The sequence below is a fragment of the Danio aesculapii genome, chromosome 2, assembly GCF_903798145.1.
Source record: "Danio aesculapii chromosome 2, fDanAes4.1, whole genome shotgun sequence".
NCBI lineage: Eukaryota > Metazoa > Chordata > Actinopteri > Cypriniformes > Danionidae > Danio > Danio aesculapii.
In genome coordinates, this window is record NC_079436.1 from 48,980,233 (window position 1) to 49,003,268 (window position 23,036).

General features: G+C 37.3%; 1 protein-coding gene across 1 annotated transcript in view; it reads right to left on the reverse strand.

Moving 5' to 3' along the window:
• The window catches only part of svilb (supervillin b), a 90,572-nt gene that overhangs the window by 39,788 nt on the left and 27,748 nt on the right, over positions 1 to 23,036 (reverse strand). Inside the window, 12 exon segments of the mRNA XM_056469666.1 lie at positions 195 to 490; positions 4,191 to 4,361; positions 4,402 to 4,464; positions 4,467 to 4,520; positions 7,090 to 7,171; positions 8,737 to 9,001; positions 15,577 to 15,713; positions 15,840 to 15,904; positions 16,022 to 16,056; positions 16,280 to 16,450; positions 17,012 to 19,186; positions 21,682 to 22,393. Of these exon segments, the coding sequence (XP_056325641.1) occupies positions 195 to 490; positions 4,191 to 4,361; positions 4,402 to 4,464; positions 4,467 to 4,520; positions 7,090 to 7,171; positions 8,737 to 9,001; positions 15,577 to 15,713; positions 15,840 to 15,904; positions 16,022 to 16,056; positions 16,280 to 16,450; positions 17,012 to 19,186; positions 21,682 to 22,393 (4,226 nt within the window).

Genomic DNA, 23,036 nt, shown 5'->3' on the forward strand with positions numbered 1-23,036 from the left:
TTCTTTGATAGACATGGATGTCATGGCCTCTGGATCTTCCTGCACTTCTGCTTTTGGCTCTTTGGAGACAACGGCTCCAGATGGGCCCGTATTTCCCCACGATCTCCACTTGAGGTTGTGGCGGGATGAAGCACTGGGGTTTGGGCTGGGTTTGAGGAGGTATTTTGGGTGGAGGAGAAATGTATGGATGTGACTGAGGCGAAAGGAAAGGCTGTGGTTTTGGCTGCGTCTGCGGTGGAACTCTGGTTTGGCGTTGAGGATCGTGATACGCTAGATGCACGTCTGGGTGGTGTATTTGTGGTGGTGTCGGTGGCTTGTAGGGTTGTGTTTGGGGCCGGGTGTAGATTGAGGGTGCTGCGCTGGTTTGGGTTGAGGTTGTGGAGGGTATATGACTGGAGGTGAGATCGCGAGTGTGTGGTTTGTGATGAACTTCTGGAGGAGGCTGCAGTGCTGCTCAAAGCCCTCACAGGGACACTGGGATCTGGGACATCTGGAGAAACAGAGAGATCCAGCATGAGAACAAATATACATGTAATATACATATACATCTACTCAAGTGGCTGTACGGTGGCGCAGTGGGTAGCATGTTCGCCTTACAACAAGGAGGAATTTTTTGCACCTGATTGCACTTATCGTTTTTACTGATTCTATGATTATTTCCTTAAAATCAATAATGATTACATATATTTAAATATAATTAAATAATTAATTAAACTGAGAAACTAATCAGAATCAGAGTTTAAAAAGGGGTGGAGATCATGCAAATCGGACATGGCATCTAAAAAACACTGGACTACAATATTTTAACAATATATTACAATATCCCCAATATACTCAAAAATTGGGGAAAACACATACGGGGCGCTAGTAATTCTGTCAACTGTACATACATATATACATATATATATATACATAATTATATATATATATATATATATATACATATATATATATATATATCTATATATATATATATATATATATATATATATATTATATATATATATATATATTATAATATATTAATATGTATGTATATGCGTATATATATATATATATTATATATATACGCATATAATATTATATATATATATATATATAATATATATATATAATATATATATATATATATATATATATGCGTATATATTAATATATATATAATATATATGCGTATATATATATATATATATATATATATATATATATATATATATGTATATATATGTGTATATATATATATATATATATATATATATATATATATATATATATTATGTATGTATATGCGTATATATATGTATGTATATGCGTATATATATGTATGTATATGCGTATATATATGTATGTATATGCGTATGTATATGCGTATATATAATAGATATATATATATATATATATATTATATATATATATAGATATATATATATTTATATACATATATATATTTATATACATATATATATATTTATATACATAATATATATATATACATATACATATATATATATATATATATATATATATATATATATACATATATATATTTATACACGTATACATATATATACATACACATATACATGTATACATACATACATATATATATATATATATATATATATATATATATACATATATAACAATATATACATGTATACATACATATATATATATATATATATATATATATATATTATATACATATATATATACATATATATATATATATATATATATACATATATATATACATATATACATATATATATATATATAATATATATATATATATAATATATTATATATATATATACATACATACATACATACATATATAATATATACACATAATAATAATTTTAATAACTCAATTGTAATAACTGATTTATTTTATCTTTGCCATGATGACAGTAAATAATATTTTACTTTATATTTTTCAAGACACTTCTATACAGTTTAAAGTGACATTTAAAGGCTTAACTAGGTTAATTAGGTTAACTAGGCAGGTTAGGGTAATTAGGCAAGTTATTGTATATTGATGGTTTGTTCTGTAGAATATCAAAACATACAGCTTAAAGGGGCTAATAATTTTGACCTTAAAATGGTTTTAAAAAAATTAAAAACTGCTTTTATTCTAGCCGAAATAAAACAACTAAGACTTTCCCCAGAAGAGAAAATATACATGAAATATATATGAAAAAATAATCCAGGGGGGAATAATTCTGACTTCAAAATAATTCTGACTTCAACTATATATATATATATATATATATATATATATATATATATATATATATTATATATATATATATATAATATATATATATATATATATATATATATATAATATATATATATATATATATATATATAATATATGCTCCCCTGAATTATTTTTTCATATATTTTTTTTCTAATTATATACATACATATATATAATACACACACATACATACATACATACATACATACATACATACATAATATATGTACACCTCTCACAAATATAACTTTTAAATTTAGATTTTTAATAGGAAGCTTTACAATATTGTATTAGTAAGTACATCTAACTTAACTAACAAAATAACTTATAAAAACGGTCCAAAAACTACAGCCAAACTTATGTTATAGAAAAATATTAAATACAAATTTTAAAAAATAAGGAAAAATCAAGAAAAGCAAAAGATATAACTATTTTGTTGCAGTTATTGTTACAATATTTAGCTTGAATTTAATTGTTTTATTTTTCAATTTCTAAATATGTTACATGACTAAAATATTATTTTTAAAAAATATTCTGTTTAATAAATCTGTTTTGTTTTTGATGCACCCCAAAACACTTTGCCTATATTCACTGAGAAATGGAGAAAAATATTTATTTTCAAAATGGGGTGTACTCTATTATGCTCAGCACTGTAATATATATATATATTATATATATATATATATATATATATATATATATATATATATATATATTATATATATATATATATATATATATTATATATATATATTATATATAGAAAAAATGGAAAAAAAACGCTCTCGAGAATTAGCACAAAAATCTAACATTATGCATACAAAATCAAAATTTGAGGAAATAGTCACTGAAAGATTTTTTTAGATGGGTAGAAGAGGTGAAAATATGAACTACATATAACAAACTGAACATGATCCATGATATTGACTCTAAAGCCAGAGGGGCTTTAATAGCATACATCATCATAAACAATCCAACTATACAAACTGATTAAGCAGAACATCTGCGTGGTGACCACAATCTTCAACGCACCCAGATATACCCAAAAAACTACAAACCAAAACCAACAAACTGCTTAGATATCAGCTCAACACACACATACACCCACACACACTGTCTCTCATGTTTATAATGGTGATCAATCAATACCCGACACACATGAACAGACAGCAGTCGAACCACCCACAGCCAACACCAAACATTAAAAAGCCACTGTCGCATTCAGCCACCATATCCATCCTTTAACATGTGCCAGACATGAACCCAACAACCTCCCTGTGTTTCTTCCTGTAGGCTGACAACATGTCTGTATCAGCGCCTGCATGTGTACCACTCCTATCATTCATTCATTTCCCTCTCCACTATAAAACAGCTCGCCCACACACTCACACACACAGACACACACACCCCTCAGGCTTCCAGACCAGCGGACAGTATCAGCTATGAGCGCAAACAAAAGCATCACTCCAGTTCCCTTCAGCCTGATTCATTTCAGCATCATTAGTTGGTGCGGCTCAGACAAAGAGAGCCGCATGCTTGATTTATGATAAATTATGCTAATCACATTCGACTCCAGCAGCATGTCAGTTAACCCAATCACAAGCCGGCTGCATTTTGCACACATGCTGAAAGCTAAAGACAAAGTAATTTCTTTTTTTGGTTCACACACCCCAATTACCTGAGACGATGGCTCTTGTATTGGCTCCTCTTGCCGTATATTGGGCATCTGGTGAAAGGTAGCCTTCTTTATGTGGTGGCTGTCTTTCTCCCGTGTCTGGGGCCGCTCAGCTCTGCATCCCCCCTGCCATGAGGAGGTGTGTGTGTGAATGTGTGCGGAGGGGAAGCCGCACTGGGGAGATCTGCCTCTCTCTCCTCTCTGCCTAAAATACCCCGCTCTTCCCTCTGGCCCACTTTCATTATTGGCTGGGAATCGGTGCAGCCCCGCCCTTGCTGTATGCCGGTTGGCTGACTGGCTCTGCTGGGGGCAGAGACTGGACATCAGGTTGTGGGATTTTCCCCACTCTCTGTAGACTGAAGTAGCGAACTCCTCTCTCATAGGCCGGGAGCGGAGCAGGTGCTGTCTGATTGGGCGAGGCTTGAGGGGAGGGCGGAGCCACGGGCATCCCCATGCGAACATCGGGTCATTGATGGGGAAGCGGATGCTAGCGTGGCAACGGAGGCCTGGGCGGTGACGGCGGTACAGAGCGGACCAGTGATGCGGAGAGAGGCTCCACTTCATGCTCCCATTTTGCAGCTGGAGAGATGGAGAGAGAGAGAGAGAGAGAAAGAGAGAGAGAGAGAGAGAGAGAGAGAGTAATTGTATTTTAGGATGAGGTTTTCTATGGTGTTCACATTTCACAGGTCAGAGGTCATATGCATGACACATGATTCAGAGGCAGCTTGCAGAAATCGGATGTGCTTCGCATAGCAATCAGTCTCATCTGTAAACTTCTCAGGCATGCAACAAAGTAATTCTTTTTTCTACAAGTCACCATCATCAATCAAGGTCTGGCCATTTATAACACAAGAAAAAACACACATTTTCAATAGAAAATGTCTGATAGCTGAATTGCTCTCTTTCACAAGCAGAGATATTTATTAATTTAACAGTTCACCTGTCAAAAATATATAAACGTCATCACCAGTGTTGGGGGTTACGCATTACAAGTAAGGCGAGTTACGTCAATAATATTACTGTAAGTAACGAATATTAAATAACATATTACTTTTAAAAATAAGTACTTGAGTTACTTTTTTGAAATGTAAGTAGAGTTACTTATTAGTGTTAATTATTCAGTTCATTCATTTTCCTTCAGCTTAGTACCCCTTCTATTTTTGTACCCCTTCCCCTTCGCCCTTAAAACCAAGTGTGAAGGGGAAGGCCTTCAAAATTTACCCCTAAGAATTGGGACAGCACTACAGCACCTGCACATGTCATCGCGATCTCTTGCTTCATATGAGATCAGACGATCACGACTGCTGTAGTTGCTCCAGTTGTGTTATTTTTTTGGTATTTATCTTTAAGAAATCACTGAGGCATATATTATGTTATCATGACGATAATGTGGCAATAAGATCGTAATGTACTGTGGTATTTACACAGTGGCCATATTTATCTATGGAAACACACCAAAACAACATTAACATTATAGCAGACAGTGTAAAAAACTCATTCCCAGCCACTAGACTGTTCTGACAAGGATTTGAGTGTCATCGAGTGGGAGTATGCTGTGGGATTGCTGTACAGGAGTTATGATTAGGGATTATAGATCGCGAAATTTAGCGGTTTTTATTTTAGCCGTTTTTTTTTTAAAGCATGATGGTAACACATGAACGCAGTTATGAATATATTAAAACATGTGCTTGTTTGTTGTAAAAGTTTGTTATAATTACAAAAAAAATACTAATTTGTGGATCTCCTTACTTCCGGGTTCAGCTATACTGCTGTTGTGGCTGGTGTATTCTGGGAAATTTTCTTACCCCTTGGTTTTGAGTATGGTACTGAAAGATCTTCGTGCGAAGGGGTATTGACCCTTTCCCCTTTGCCAAAGCTAAAGAGAATTGGGACACCCTTACCCCTTGACGTGAACGCGCAAACGAGGGGTAGGGATAAGGGAAGGGCTAACGGGTAGAATTAGGATTGGGCCTAAATCCCTTAATCATCAGAGGTCGCCACAGTGGAATGACCCACTAACTTTATCTTAAAATATAATTTTTATGTGTTTTTTGTAAAGGTAAATGAAGGTTATACAGCGCATTGTTATTTGCAGAACTCCTCTATTAAAAAAAGAAAGAAAGACAAAACAAGTCTGAAAGAGATCAAGCATCAGCCAGATAATAAAAGTAATGCAAAAGTAACTTAGAAGTAACAATGCATTACTTACTATAAAAAGTAACTAACAATTAGTTATTTTGTTAGGGAAGTAACTCAATATTGTAATGCATTACTCTCTAAAGTAACTTTCCCAACACTGGTTATCACTTCTTTAGAACTAAAAAGATACTGTGCAAACTTTGTTGTGAATGGACTTGATAAGCTTTATAAATGCACCCTCCATGCAACTTGCCTAGCATGAAAAATGTGGTAAAATGTAGTGTTTGTCGATTGATATATTGACTGTAATATTAACGGGGTGGGGGGCATTAATTGTTCACATTAAGAATAACGTGAGCTAGCAAAATAAACACTGAAAATTTTGATTTTACACAAACTATAAATGACATAAATTATGTTAAACGCAATGAAACTTAAGTGTGTTTATAAACAGTAATCAAAGTGTACTCTTTTTCACTTAATTCACTCAAGTAGCCTTGTATTTATTTAATATTATATTGAGATATGATATGAATTACACTACAAGAGCATATTAAATACAAATGTTTATTATTATTATTATTGTTATTATTATTATTATTATTATTATTATTATTATTATATACTGTAGCTTTATTTAAGCTTTCCTAAGTTTATGCTTTACAAACATAATCAGAATAAAAACTCTGCTCAACATTGTTCACTAAAGAAAAAAAAAGCCATACAGGCAGCATGAGGTTGAATAAATGACAGTCAGAATTTTTGGGTGAACTGTTCCTTTAAATAAATAATTTATCAGTCAAATAAAAATAAAAGTATAATGTAGCCTATTATGATGATAATGAAACAGGGCACAATCAAATCAATTGTAATGCAACTCAGCACTACACATGTCCACTAGGAAAGTGCAAGGTTGTTGAGGCCCCAGCAATTAACCAATCAGCAGCTGCTGCCAAGGCAAAGCTCCCCCTGATCAGCCAATCACAAGCCTCAGTACAGAGTCTCTTACTTGCTCGCCTTGAGACCACAGAATCATTAATCACAGCGGGTCGACCTGTGAGACTGGATGGATCTATGTCTTTCGCAAGTTCCTGTGAACAGCACAAGGTCTCTAAAGTCAACTATACTTACTAACAGAAGTTTTCATCTCTCTTAAATCATCTCTTTCTAAAGATGAAGGGCATGTTCTCTGCACTCTTAAAAACTAAGGATTCAAAGGTTTTTTTTTGCAGTGATGCCTTAGAAAAACATTTATGAGTTCTACAATGAACATATCTGTATGATCTTTAATCTAAACATTGTTACACAGTAAAGAATCTTCTGTGGAATGAAAAGTTTCCATGGATGTGAAAAAAATCTATACAGTTAAAGGAAAAATTAGTTCTTTTCCAATTATTATTTTCTCAAGTGATGCTTAAAAGAGCATGAAAAATTTCACAGTATTTTCTTCCAGAGAGAGTTTATTTCTTTTAGTTTGACTGTAATAAAAGCAGTTATTATTATTACAATCAATTTAAGTTCAACATTATTAGTCCACTGAACACATCTTTTTATTGATTGGCTACAGAACAAACCACTGTTGTCCAATGATTTGCCTAATCACACTACCATTTCAACCGAGTTGGAACTTAAAATTGCACTATAATAGAAATACTAGGATCTTGCAAAATATTTAGTAAATATTATGTACTGTCATCAAGGCAAATATTAAAAAAGCAGTTATGTGAAATTAGTTATTAAAACTATTATGTTGAAAAATATGTTAAAATTGTTCTCTCTGTTAAACAGCACTTGAGAAATATTTTTTAAAAGTGTTAAAATTTACAGGAGTGCTAATAATTTTGCATTTAACTATATACAGTGGGGAAAATAAGCATTGAACTTTATTGAACGTGCTTTTTCCTGGAATTTATATTTCTAAAGGATCTGTTAACGTGGAATTAAAACCAGATATTGGTGAAAACCCAAACAAACAAACATAATACAAACCAAAAAATCTAAAAATATTGTTGTGTGTAATAAAGGAATGACACAAGGAGAAAGTCCTGAACTACTGAAATGTATTAATACTTTATATAAAAGGCTTTTGGTGATGGCAGCTTAAAGACGCGTCTCATATGGAGAATAAAGTCACATGCATTTCTCAGGTGTGAGTCTTTCACAGACTTCAACAGAGTGTAAAATCTTGATGCTTCTTTGGGTCTTGTCTATCAAATCTGATCTTTAATTTGTATTTTCTATTGGATTCAGTTCAGGTGTTTGGCTGGGCCATTCTACAGCTTTATTTTCTTTCTCAGAAAGCATTTGAAAGTCTCCTTGGCTGTGTTTTGGATCATTGTCTTGCTGATATATACACCCTGGTTTCATCTTCATCATCCTGCTAATGTAGTTGTTGGATTGAAGCAGCCAATATTCATTTATACTGACAAAGGACAGAGGGTTGCTGCATTTATGGATTTCTTTGGTTGTTACCAACATCCCGGCAACATTTCAAGTCAACAGAACTTTTGGAAATATGCTTTCTGAGAAATATAATGACGTGTTTAATACTTATTTTCCCCCGTTGTATATTAACTTAAAGGGTGGCATCAATAAAATTACAACGAAACTCCATATTTGTGACCTTGATCAGATGAAAAAGCGAGGGAGGCCTTACCTGATCGACCTCGTCCTGCGTGATTGGCTGGGTCTGAAAGCGGGTGTTGGCCCTGCGCTGGCGTGTGTCAGGAAGGGGCCCATTTGCTGATTGTTCAGTGGGTTGTGACAATCGATTAAATAACGCCATCTTCTCAGCTAGGCTCAGTGCTGATAGGTCTGGCTCATCAGGACCCACCCCCTTTTCTCCAGGACTTGCCCCTTTCGAAACATCTTCTTTCTCCTGCTCTTGATGGGCTGATTCCTGCGCTGATGATGCCTGCAGACTGGAAAGAGAATTATAATTTTATGCTACAGTAATGCATACATCAGAATGTCTGGTTTTCCTGCACAGTCGGGGTATTTTAAAAAGGCAGAAGCTGGAAAATTAGCTTTTTTTAATCTACTGTATATACATTTATTCATTTTCCTTCAGCGTAGTCTCTTATTTATCAGGGGTCCCCACTGCAGAATTAACCGCTAACTATTCCAGCATAAGTTTTAAACAGCGGATGCCCTTCCAGCCATAACCCCAAGACTAGGAAACACCTATACACTCTCACATTCACACACTATGGCCAATTTTGTTTACCCTATTCACCTATAGCGCATGTCTTTGGACCGTGGGGGGAAACTGTAGCAACTGGAGGAAACTCACACGAACATGAGGAGAACATGCAAACTCCACACTGAAATGCCAATTGGCTGAGACTCGAACCAACAACCTTCTTGCTGTGAGATGACAGTGCTACCCACTGAGCCTATCTGTATACAAAGAAATGTAAAAATTAGTGGTGGGCCGTTATCGGCGTTAACGCGAGACTCTTATCACGCGCTAAAAAAAAATAAATCGCAGTTAATCTATTCTCAAAGTTGGGTTGGGAGCTGGCCTGGGTCTATTCTACGCAAGCTGCACTACAGCTAATTGAGTTTATCAGATTCACCAATGACTTTGCATGCGCATGTCTTTGGATTGTGGGGAAAACCGGAGCACCAGGAGGAGAACATGCAAACTTCACACAGAAATGCCAACTAGCCCAGCCAGGACTCGAACCAGTGACCTTCTTGCTGTGAGGCGACAGTGCTAACCACTGAGCCACTGTGCCATCATTGTACTATTAATATTATAGTAAAATCAAACATTAAATGAATAGTTCACCCAAAAATTAATATTGTTATCATTTACTCTCTTTCTCATATTACTCCCATAATGTACTTGCTTTCTTTTGTCGAACAATAAAGAAGATATTTTGAAGAAAGCTGAAAACCTGTAACCATTGACTTCCATGGTATTTGTTTTCCCTATCAGCTTGTTAAGTGTGACGTCACGTGAAGCGGCTTCCGGGTCCAAGCGCTCTATTAAATTGTACGGGAAGACTCAACAAGTGGTAATTCAAAAGTTCACACTTAGTTGATGATAGATTATAAAGCGTGTTTGGAATGCTGTCCCGGGAGAGAGCCCTGATCTCATAAGCTCCTCGAGCCCGGGGCTCCCTCCCGTTGCAGGGCAAGAGGGGAGTTTGAGCTCAGGTAGATCTCGAAACTCCCCTGCTGTAGTAGCTAATGAACAGATAGTGATTGCTCTTAAGATATAACTACTTACTAGGAGCATGTCTATGGTGCCGATTTGGATTAGTCAATTGAATTAAGTTGCGTGTTTTAGATGGAGGGAGGAAAGCAGGGAGCCCAGGGGAAACCCACGTGAGCACGGCTTGGTAAGGACTAGAACCAGTGACTTTCTTGCTGTGAGGCAACAGTGATTACCACTGGGCCACCAAGCCACCCATCTAGTAAAAGAGGAGGAGTAGGCATGGAAGGGGGATTCTACGAAGCGAAAATGGCTGTAGTATGGAACTTATTGTATTTAAAGTGACTTAGGAATCGTCTGATTGGTGAATTGTGAATTGGCTAATGCATGACCTGCTGCATTCAATCATAAGCACGTGATCCTCTCAAAATTAGTTCATGAATAAACTTCACTTCTGACTGTTTACAAAGTGACTTAATACTTTCGGCTATCTGATGGCCAGAAAATTATAAATTTTTTAATCATTCAGTTTCTTTTTTAATCTGGGGTCACCACAGGGGAATGAACCGCCAACTTATCCAGCACATGTTTTTCGAAGCGGATGCCCTTCCAGCTGCAACCTTGGAAACATTCATACACACTCACTCCCTCTCATACACTACGGACAATTTAGCCTACCCAATTCACCTGTACCACATGTCTTTGGACTGTGGGGGAAACCGGAGAACGCCAACTGACCTAGCCAAGGCTCGAACCAGCGACCTTCATGCTGTGAGGCGACAGCACTACCTACTGCACCACTTTTATAAATTGTTAAAATATTGATGCCTGAAATACAGCAAGTCCAGAGACTGTTGTGTACACCATGATTTTACATAAAATTCACTTTAATGTGTGATAGGACTAAAACTAATAAACTAATATTTTCTATATTCAAATGAGTAGCGGCTTGGACCCCAAAACAGTATTCCATCCGTCACGACTTTACAAGCGGATACTATAGAAGTCAAACAGTGGAGGTTTTCATCTTTCTTTAAAATATCTATTTTAGTGTTCAACAGCATAATTTACCATTTTAAGGTGAGTGAATAATCTTTTTTGAATGAACTATCCCTTTAAGCTTTACCCACGAGATGGCAGAGTGAACCAATCATATAATATACAGTAAGCTTCACCCAATTATACAAAGAGTCAAATTACTGCATTCTTAATTTATATATATATATATAAAAAGAACAAGACTCAAATACATAAGGTGTTGTGATTTTGTATTTAAATTCAACTTTACCATTTGATTCATGCTCACCTTTTACCTTTCTAGTTTAAGTGAACCTCCCCACCTCTGACTCTCTTGTAAAACTGTTGACAGACGAGTGACACCTTTGACATTTGGGTGTGCATGGACAACGCAGAACGTGTGGCTATTTACAGCTGCTCTGGTGACCACGCGCTGATTCGAAACACCCAAAACATCTACACATGCTCAAAAACACATTCATATACTCTTACTTTTTCAGACACTTGCTCATATTACAAAAACACCGGACTGCAGAACCTCATAACTGCATGCCAGTCATTCTGTTTACACACTTCCAGTGACAATTTCAAACGGCGCGTGAACGTAAAGTCACCAGCAGATGGCGCACTTGAGATAAACATCACCACTGAGGCTGGCAACATTTTGAGGATTCATTCAGACAATGCACCATTGAATGAATGGACCGATCTCTTTCTTCCAAGCTTGCATTTCTATTTACAGTATATGAAGCCATGTTGTTAATGGAATCACCTAGAGTTATGTTTCTCAAGGAACAAATAACATGCACCCCAAAATGTCCTTATTGATCATGCACACACAAAACGCATGCAAAAATTGCGTTGAAATGATACCTGAAGCTAGTCATGGAAGTGCTGACTACGGCAGGACTGGGATTCTGGGAGCAGTGGTGTGAACAGGGATGACTTGGGAAGGGGGAGCAGGAGAACTTTGGAGGAGAACAAAACAAACACAATGGTAGATTGAAGTGAACAATTAGTAGTGAAAAAATCTGTGTTAAAAAGTCTTTCAGAAACAAACCAGTGATTATGGAAATGTGAAGGGATGTATGCTGTATATTGGTGATTTTAGTATTGGGGGTTTATTTTGCATGTCGTAGATCAGTGTTTCCCAACCCTGTTCCTAAAGGCACATCACAACAGTACACATTTTCAAGCTCTTCCTAATCAAATACACCTGAATCAACCCATCAGAAGATTAGAAGAGACTCCAAAACCTGAAGTTAATGGGTCAGATAAGGGAGACATCCAAATATGTACTGTTGGCGTGCCTCCAGGGTTGGAAAACGTTGTCCCAGATAAACCTTCTATTGTTTTTTTATTATTATTTTACATTTCTATGTGTATTTAAGGATATTTTGTCATGAAAATATTGACTTAAAGACTTCAACTACACCTAACTTTCACCATTTCTGCCTCCTGAATCATATTCAGATTCAATTATCATGGAATGATTAAGTAATCTTTTGGTTAGCATCTTGAGCTAAGAAGGAGTAAAGAAAAAAGAGTGTTAAAAAAATCTTTCAGGATCTTAGCAGAGATTATGGGAATGTGAGTGGTCAGCCAAGTATAATCCATCTGGGATATTCTAGAATTGCGGGAACATTTTGCATCTCCTAGATAAACCTACTGGTTTTGATTTTATTTTAAGTTTATATGCATATTTTGTAATAAATTTTGTAATAAAAATAATAACTTAAAGACTGCAACTATTCCTATACCTAACCTGATAGTTTCTGCCTTCTGAATCATACATTCAGCTTCAATTATCATAAAATGATGATTGATTAAGTCATCTTTTGGTTAGCATCTTGGGCACAAAATGGTGAAAAATATTATTGTCAACTCTATTAGCTCTATTAGTTAGACAACAATTAGTAACAATAAAATGTACCCCATCACATTTAAGCACATTATATATAAAATGTATTCAGGTTCCCACCCATTATTATTTATTCTTTCGCAAAAATACAAAAGGAGAAGTTTCATGGAGCTTGTTACAAACAAATAAAATGACATTGTAAAAATGCCACAAATTGTATGGAGTCAATACAGGGCCTTATATAATAAAAATAAATAAATAAAATAAAAATAAAGTATTGAGCAAAAAAAAAACCTAATAAATAAATAATAATAAAAAAGTAAAAATAATGCAAAAGAGAAGGAAAAAAAAAAAAAAAAAAAAAAAAAGAACCGCAAAATAAAAAAACAAGCATTGCAAAAAAACTAACATTATATATATATATATATATATATATATATATATATATATATATATATATATATATATATATATATATATATATATATATATATGTGTGTGTGTGTATATGTATATATATACACACACATATATATATTTTTTTTCGATATATATTAGAGCTGCACGATTCTGGCTAAAATGAGAATTATTTTTGCTTAAAATAAAGATCACGATTTTCTCACGATTCTGTAGATGTAAAATGAAGGTTAATATGAGTGAGCTATTATTATTGTTATTTCTCAAACATATGGTATATAAAAAACTATTAATATGTAGGTCTACTGTTTATTCTCATGCACAACACTTTGTGTTTGCTAAGAAAGAAAAAAGTATATCAAATGCTTGTCATAGCCTAATCATAACTCTACAATGCCATATGATTATTTAAATGTTGTGCATACTTTCGGTTTTATTTTCACTGCTAAGTGCGGTTCATACTTCCCGTGCGGCCCTCAAACAATCACTCTGTTTCACAAACTGAACGTTATTTACAACTTTATTACCTGTTATTCACAGCCTATGCAGGTTCTGTTCGCTAAATTAGACTTCATTCACAGGCGTGCGCCCGCCCTCTCTGTAGTAACAGCTCACGGTCAGCAGCTCACGTCACGTGTGATATCGCGGCGGCGAATACAGCATTATATGAAGACAGAAATGGTATTTTTGGGTGAATTATACCGTATAAATACAGTATGTGACTCCTTCAACACCATTAGTGTCCACGTTAAGGAAAAAGGTATGTAGAACAATGTGAAGGCCTGTCCGGCCGCATTTTCCTCTCTCCTGAACTTGAAAATATGATTGGCAGAATCGTAGAAATGCTGGATTAAGATTGCCTAGGGGGTCGAATCGAGATCGTGATCTTTTTTCGATTAATTGTGCAGCTCTAATATATATATATATATATGGGTTCGATACTGAAATCCATATATGATAGTCCATTTCCTAACATTTGACCGCTACTGAGCACGTTCTTAATCATCGTTGATTTGTCATTGGCTGCGTCCGAAACCGCATACTTCCATACTATACAGTACGCTAAAATCAGTATGCGAGCTGAGTGTCTGAATTCAAATCAGTATGTGAGAAGTACCTGGATGACTTACTACTTCTGGCGAGATTCTGAAGTGCGGATGCCATGCAAGCTGCGCTATCCCATGATGCTCCGCGAGAGAATTCATGACTGGGAGTGAAGCGACGCAACTGACGCAGGTAAGTCACGTGACCATGACAAAATGGCGGATGTAGTACGTCCGAATTCCATTCATACTTCTCCTATTCATACTGTATAGAATGTACTTTTCTAACGGCCGAGTAGTATGTTTAAATTCAAATGCAGTACCTACTGAGTAGTAGGCGGTTTCAGACGCAGCCATTGTGTTCACGTACTCAAAAGAAATGACTGTGATTGGCCGTGAAGGTCATCAGTTCACCGAACTGACCACTGTTTACTGAGTTTAAACAGATACAGGCACACTGGAGCATTTTAAAGACACGTTGATCAGCTGGTTTGTCTATAAGCTGACATACGAGCGATCCACTGATGAATCGCGCCTTTAAAACACATATGAACACAATGGCAGTGTTTAAGAATGTGCTTAACAGTGCTCAAATGTTAGCAGGAAATGGACGTTTTTAAAATTTCAGTATTGTTTGGCACTGACTTCCAGTATCGTAACAACCCAAATATTTATTTTCATATATATATATATATATATATGCTAAATATTTTTATCCAGCATTGCCTTTACAAATCCCCTCAAGTCAATTGCAATGTACCACCATGAGTTTGCTATGCTGTTTTCATTTTGCACTTAACATTTCTGCACATTTTTTGCTTCGAAAATTAAAAGGTTTGGAATGGCATACAGTAAACAGAATTGTTTTCTTTTTTTATTCCATAGGTTCCTTATGCTAAATGTGTCTTCAGGCCAAATAAACTCAAAGATTTTAGGGACGAAAAGGTGATATGAACACTCTGCACTTTGCATCTCAAAAAGTAGGAAGTGACTTACGTAACAGCGATGACAACTTCCTCAGTTGTAACTGGTTGTGTCCGTGAACGGTCCTGTGCTCGTCTGAGTCTTCGCTCAACAGCAGCATTACGTGACCGAGGTTTGGGTACCGTTCCATCTGAAGTCTTCTCCAGCTCCTGCAGAACAATAACACAAGTAAAAAAAGGGGGAAAAAAACTCTTCTATACAACATTTACTCATTATTAATATTTTTAAAAATGTTTGTTTATTAACAAATTGTGTGTGCTACAGAGAGTTTATACCCTGAAGAGAGACCTCTTGGCGGCCACGCTCATTTTGGCACGTTCATCCATTTTTTCCTCATCCACTATAAAATAAAAAGGGTCAAACTTAGCATACTCAATATAAACCTTGTTTACAGATGTTACTATGTCTAAATAATAGCTCCCAATATTCAATTCAAATGTGTTTGATTTTGACTCACAGTTTACATGTTGAAGCTCTGGACTAAGACGTGACCTAAAGATGCAAGCACAAAAGAACTACAATTATTGACCTTGATTAAACTACGACGGCATGACGACAACAAAAAAAAAATAGTAATTACTTAGTCAGAACAAATGCAGATTATAGAAAGCACATTCCTTGTAATGCTTTGGAAAACTTAATTCATAGACGAGACATAAAGTGGTAATAATTTACCACTACTGATAACAAATTGGTGGTGTTAGTTTCATTGTACCTATCAGACTCCAATCTTTCGGCTGATGTAATTGGCTGGGTTCTAAACCTCTCAGATGATTTCCTGTCATCACTAGGAGAAATGTAACGTCTAGGCCGACGCGCTCCTCTGTCCCGGTCAGGGCTGACCACTGGATCAGGCTCTACAGGAATCTGGTCTCCTTTAGACTCCCTTGACAAAAAAAGATGGTATTAGTTCAGAGCAGAGCCTCTAAAGCAACATTTGGGGGGAAAACTGGGACTTTCCCAGAAGATTTTTTCATGCTCAAAGAAAGTCTTTTAGGGAACCCATAGTTTTATCCAAAAAGGTTAGTCCAAATAAAATTTTCACATATCAGAATACTTAAATTGAGCAATAAATTCACAAAGCACACAATTGTTATTTTAGTTATGAACACAAAACCAGATTTACACCGAGTAAGGCATGGTATAGCTGGAGCAGTTAAGAAATCTGACATCCAAGCTACAAAAACGGCTACCCATATAATTAGAGGCATTGTCATAATAGATTAAGTGAATTAAATGCAAAATCAACAATGAAACCATTAGTTCAAACTCAGCCGAGTGCAATGTTTCAGTAAATTCAGGTTAATCGTTTAAATGATTTCTGGTATGACTAAAAACAGCTGAATTAAATACCAAGGTACAGTAAGTGTTATAATTTTAAGGTTAGTGGGTTTAATAATCATTGACAAAATCTTTCTTTAGCATGCCGGCATGCCAGTCCACATACAACTCAGGTCTGCGTCCAGAAGCATTCTCCAAGTAGGAATGTCTCAGCTTTGCCACAGAAACTCTTGTGTCCAATGTGCCCATTTCACCATTGGCCACTCCACCTAGATCTCGATTATGAGGCCCAGCATTCATCAACATGACAGACTCTCGACTGGCAGCACGCTCCAGACTTCGTAATGCAGCAGATCGTTGAGTTACTCCTATATCTGACATGGAGCGAATTCGTACCTTTGGCCTGAGGTCACCCGCATCCTGACTCACTCGATGTTGAGCTTGTGGGAGGGAGGAACCTTTCTGTAAGTAACCTCCTGATTCCCCCAACCTATGATGTGCAAAATGCTGTTCATTGCTTGGCTGTACCTGTGTGGGAGCAGTGTCCATTTCTTTAGGTATATTCAACCTTTGTTTTCCTTTCTCAAGAGCCTCAACTTGATCCTGTGCTACTTGCACTTCCCGTTCATCCAGCTGGCCAATTTTACGTACCCTACGTCCCTCCCAATCATCTTCGGATTGGCTTATCCTTCTTCGTCTAATATGCCCTTCCTCATTCTCTGATGGATTGATCTGTCGTCTTCTACCATGACTTACTTCCACATCCTTTTGTAGGAACTTCTGACCTTCATTTTCCTGTACCTCCTGACTGATCTTTTTAACACCCTGTGGTTCAACAGAATGCATAACTTGGCCTTTTTTTCGATCAACTTCCCATTCTCTTTCTTTAAATTCATTAACCTTCTTCACACTTACTTGTTCTAGCTCTCCTAGCCTGTTAGTATTCCAATTAGTGCTCCCCTCCTCCCTTTTAATACCACCGACTTGCTTGATTTCTTCTCTTGGACCAATCTTCCTTACTCCGCGTTCTACTTCTTCACCTATCCACATCTTTGTTGTGCTATTATCTATTTCTCTTTTCTCAAGCTGACTTGTTCTTCGGTCATCACATCCTCTGTCTTTTAGAATACCAATTACCATTTCACCTGTTATCGTTCCGCCTTCCTCCATCCGAGTAATTCCAATTCCAACAGACCCTTCCCTCCCTTGCAACTGGTGCAACATTCTTCCACTTTTCTCCTCTGTCTCATATGAATGGCTAACCCTTCTGATTCTCTGACTTTCCAAACCTTCATCACTTTGACCACGCATTGGATCATCCACACTTTTTTGTCTGCGTCGTATCTCTGAAGGTAGTACAGCCTTTCTGCTTTTAAGCAGCCCTTCAGATGGTGGATCAGTTCTGGTTGCTGATCGTCCCTCTCTTTGAATTGGCTGAATGTGATCAGCGCTGGTTCTAAGTGTATTTTCTTTAACCTCTTTGCCAGCAGATGTCAAACTAGATGCAGACATGTGGCCTTTGGGATCCAGTGTCTCAGATCTGTCAAGTGTAAATTCAGGTGCAAGGTGAGGTACATGAGAATTTGGTGGGGGTAGATGGCTAGATGAATGAGAAGGAACAGAGTGGACAGTTTGTCCATAGGCTGGAGGTAGTGTCTGGACTGGACCATACTGCAATGGTTGATTATGACCATAATGTCCATGCGAAAAACGTGAATGCAAGACATGTTCACGTTCATGTAGGGGCTTCTGAGTAGGTACTTGAGGTTGAATGGGTTGTCGAGTGTCCTGATCTAAAGGAACAGGTTGAAGGATAGCCCGATATTTTTGTACAGGTGGTGGGGCATCTCTACGACCAGGTAATGGCTGCTGGAGGTCTTTATATGCTGGGTGAGGTTGTTGGGAAGGTCTGTGCATTTGTGATGATTGTTGAGCATCTTGACCTCCTCGCTTTGGTAAGAGGTGCTTAATTTGTCCGAACCCAGGTTGATGACCCATGGTGCTAGGGTGTACACTAGGAATTTGTTCATATTTTGAAGGATGATTTGTCATATCACCTGAAGGTGTATGTTGAAAGGCAGGTGAATCCATACTGTGAGTGCGCTGGAATCGTGGCCGCTCTGCACTATGTGCCCTTTGTTGACGGGCATCCATTCCTTGACTTGGTTGTTGAACTGGGGGTTCGGTGCTCCGTGTTCTTGGCTGATTTGCAGATTGAGGTCGTGGAGCCAAATATGGAGGGGCAACTGTTGGATGACGCCTGACAGAGGGTGTATCTGGTCCTGAATCAGAACCTCTTCCTGATATATCCTCCCTTGTCTGTCTCTCTCTTACTCTTATTCTTTGTTAATAGAGGAAAGAGAGGAATTAACACTTATCAAATTCAAAACATGACACTGCATCAGTCTGAGAGAAAACGTTTCTCCAAAAATCAAGAATAAGGACCACCTCCTCATCTTAAAACTGCATGTTTCAATTCTACAGTTAGCTATTGGCAGAAATAGACAGGAAAAGCAAACAGATCATCATATTCTCTTTTCAGATTAATTTAGTCAACAGTTGGAAAGCTGGAAAGTTGGAAAGTCCAGTTATTTATAACCTTTCATTAATAGGCAAATGTGCTCTGGTAACCATTTACTGACACCGTATCAACCAGCAGTGACTCACTGACACACAAATAACTTCACCTGTTATTATTTCAAAAAGGGACAAATTAAAAAGGATTGAAGCCAAGGTTCACTGTTAGGAGCTGGTCATATATTTGTGAGGGGGAATAGGTCAGTTAAGAGGAAAGGTAGAGAGGGAACTGTTTGCCATCATCTATGGTTGTTATACATTAGGGTCATGAATATGAAAACTAAAGTGAGCATGGTCTTTGTAGGAAGAGGAATATTGCACTGGAATATGTAGTTAGCGGGTCAACTGGGGGAATTTAAAGGGTTATATTCCCACTCTGATACCTGGATGGCCAGTTGATTTGTGAGTGTGTTTCACTGTCCACGTCTCTCCTGAGGGACCATTCACTCTGAGAAAGAGCTGCCAAGCTAAAGAACACAGAGTCCCAGACCCCAGTTACCACAGTAACAGCACATTCAACAATTCTCAATGAGATTCGAGGAGGGGACTATTATGATGTCACCAAAACATCAACATTCACTTCCCTTTGTTTCCACCATTTGTCGCTGTAAAGTTATCTGGGATGAGTTTTGATTTAAGCTTCCTCAACTTACAGTCATTATTGTATCAGGAGCCTTCATTTAAGTATAATAATCTAATCAATCTGCATATTTTTTTTCTCTCAAGAGGGTTGTTAAAAAATTATGTAGCACTTTGAATATAACATGCACCTGCAATCTGGTATTTAAGTTAATTTCTCAATCTATAAAATATTATAGGGTTCACCTATAACAAACACCTATAACAATCATAACAAAACCTACTTGAGGTCCGTAATCCTGATAATGCAAGTAATTTACACTGTGGTTCAAAAATGCTGTACTTTTTCATGGCTTTTTTTGTCTGACACACATTTTAGGTCTTAAGCCGCCTTTGCACTGCACACGACATTTGGACACGACTGTCGGAATATACCCCCTTGTAGCAGTCGCACAGAATTTTCAGTTTTGTCGTGCTCCATGCAAGAGAAGCTGTTCTCGCAGTGTCCAAAATAAAGGAGTGCAACAGCCTTTATTCTCTGGGCATTCACCATGGTTGACTAAATGAATACTAGAGACTCATAGACCGCTAAAAAAAATTTGGAGGGAATGTGGAGACAATATTAAAAAATTATATTTTTTATTACTCATTTAGGAATAGAAATGTTTTTTTAATATAAACCTTTTCAGATAAAAAAAAACCAAACAAACTAGTGTTTCTCATCTAGAGCACACGGATCTGCTTGCACAACACTGGAATACATCACATCCGGTCAGCCGGTCGCATATGGTCTAGTTGCAGGAGTTCAAATATTTTAAAGGATCCGCAGCTCAAATCAGATCTGAATTTTCCTCATACGGAGATGATTGGAACTCCACACAGCTCCCAGACTACTCTCCATTGGAAATGAGTGACTTCCGGTCTGTCACTTGGCGTTTGTTATGTGCAGTGGAAAGGCAGCTTTAGAGTCTCTATTAATGAGCCAACGAGTTGAATCAAGTGTACTGGATTAAGAATAATGCAAAATGTGCAATGCTGGGGGTACTACTTAAACATGGTTGGGAACTACAGACCTAGTTTGACATTCAGTCATTTAAAATAAAGAGGCATTCATCAACTATTTCTAAGATCAATTTTATGAATGTCTGTAAACAACCAATTACTGTCATATTAAATCACTTGCTCTTTTCCATCCACCACTGTGGTGAGACTAAGCATTAAAACTAGGGGGCAAAGCAGTATCTTTCAGCAGAGTGCAATTCTTGCTGATGTCCATTGAGCAGTTCTACATATTTCACCCTAGTGCATCAGCTCTCTGGCATCACTGCGAACCTGACTAAACACAAAAGTTGGTCCATTCAGCATTTTTACTAGGAGTATGTTCAAGAGTTTCAGCATTATCTGAGTGAAGAAAAAGACCCAAAGCACAAGTCCTTGGCAAGGTGCACAAGGTTATTGATATAGATAGATGATGGCAATTGTTAACCCTGTTGAATTTACTTAATTAAAAAATGATTCATCAAACCAAGAACTGAACTTTTTTAGCAGATGAAAATATGCTGATCCTCATCCCATAATTCACATACCCATTATAACACAATTGTATTTTCCAACATAACCAAATTCTTAATTTAATATAATGCTAATAGCTACTCAATAGCAAACATGACAAATACTTACCCCTGTCTATTGAGAATATTTTGAGCTTGCTGCTCGATGAACAGATCTCCAGGAGAGATGCCATATTTTGTTGTGGGTAACGAAGCTCTGCGTGCTGTCCTAGGAGAACTCGCCACAGTTATAACAGCTACCCCTCTCGTTGGTTGGGCTGCTGAAGTTTCCATGGGGGTTTCCTGTGGGTGTGGCTTTGAACTTCGGTCAGGGGCCCGTCTATAGTTTTCCAAGTTCATTGCCCTCTCTCTCTCTCGCTCAGCATCAATGCCTGATAGAGGCGGAGCTGGATTGGGGGCGGGGTCAGATGACATGAAGACCCTACCCATTCCGGAACTGCTGTATTTCGACCTGCTGCTGCTTCGGTCCCGCCCCTCTTCTTGATCTTGCAATGCCCCGCCCCTTGTCCTACTCTCCCCACGTCCCCTGTCAGGTGGAGCCCCTCTCTCTGACAGGTCAGACTCTCTCCGTGCACGTGTATAACGTGGTGCGTAATCCAGATCCACCTCTTGGTCAAGAAGGATTCCATAACGCTCTGATAATTGTCGCCGTCGTTCAGCTTTGTAGCGTGCGATACGCTCAGCTTTAGACCCTGTAGCATCAGACCCCGGTGGGGTAGGGTTGGCTGGGGCGGGATGGGTAGACGGCTGTGGATCTGGACGTGTCCGAGCTCTAGATTGCCGCTCTGGAGCTTCTATCTCTTCACGACTGTAGCGCCGCACTATAGCATAACAAACAGAAAATGAATGGAAGAGCAACGGGTTAATTTATCAAAGAATGTTCAAGTAGTCCTTACTTGTCCAAAACTTATATCAATATTAGGCTTTGTCAAGGCATTGGTAAATTTTAAACAGGGATACTTGGATCAGATAGTGGTTCGATACCGCATATTTTTACTGTATCGGGTATCGGTCAGCCGGTACCGATCCAAATCTGATCTTGCACGTGCGCTATATTCTGTGTAATTTATAAGCCAATAAAAGACACGAAGGTAGCCTATTAAAAGACACTAGAAAGTTGTCATGTAGGTTGCCATATCAAAAATGTTCTGAAGCCATTCTAAAGTTTAATGTGAAGCACATATGAATATTAATGTGGTTAAATTCCTGCTCAGTTCAGCGCTCCCCGCCATTGCACCTGTCAGTCGTTCTCCATTCATTCACAATTCAAACTGCCTGTCACGTTCATGACAACACGAAAAACTTTCTCTAAGGCTAATTGTTCCTGTTAATATAAGTAAACGGTGGAGAAATGCATTTAGTTGTGCATTAAATGGCTTCATTTTGACCTGCAACATGGAGATCTGTGTCTGTTAGATCAGCAGATCACATTCGCAGCACTGTGTAGCACTGGAGTAGAGAGGG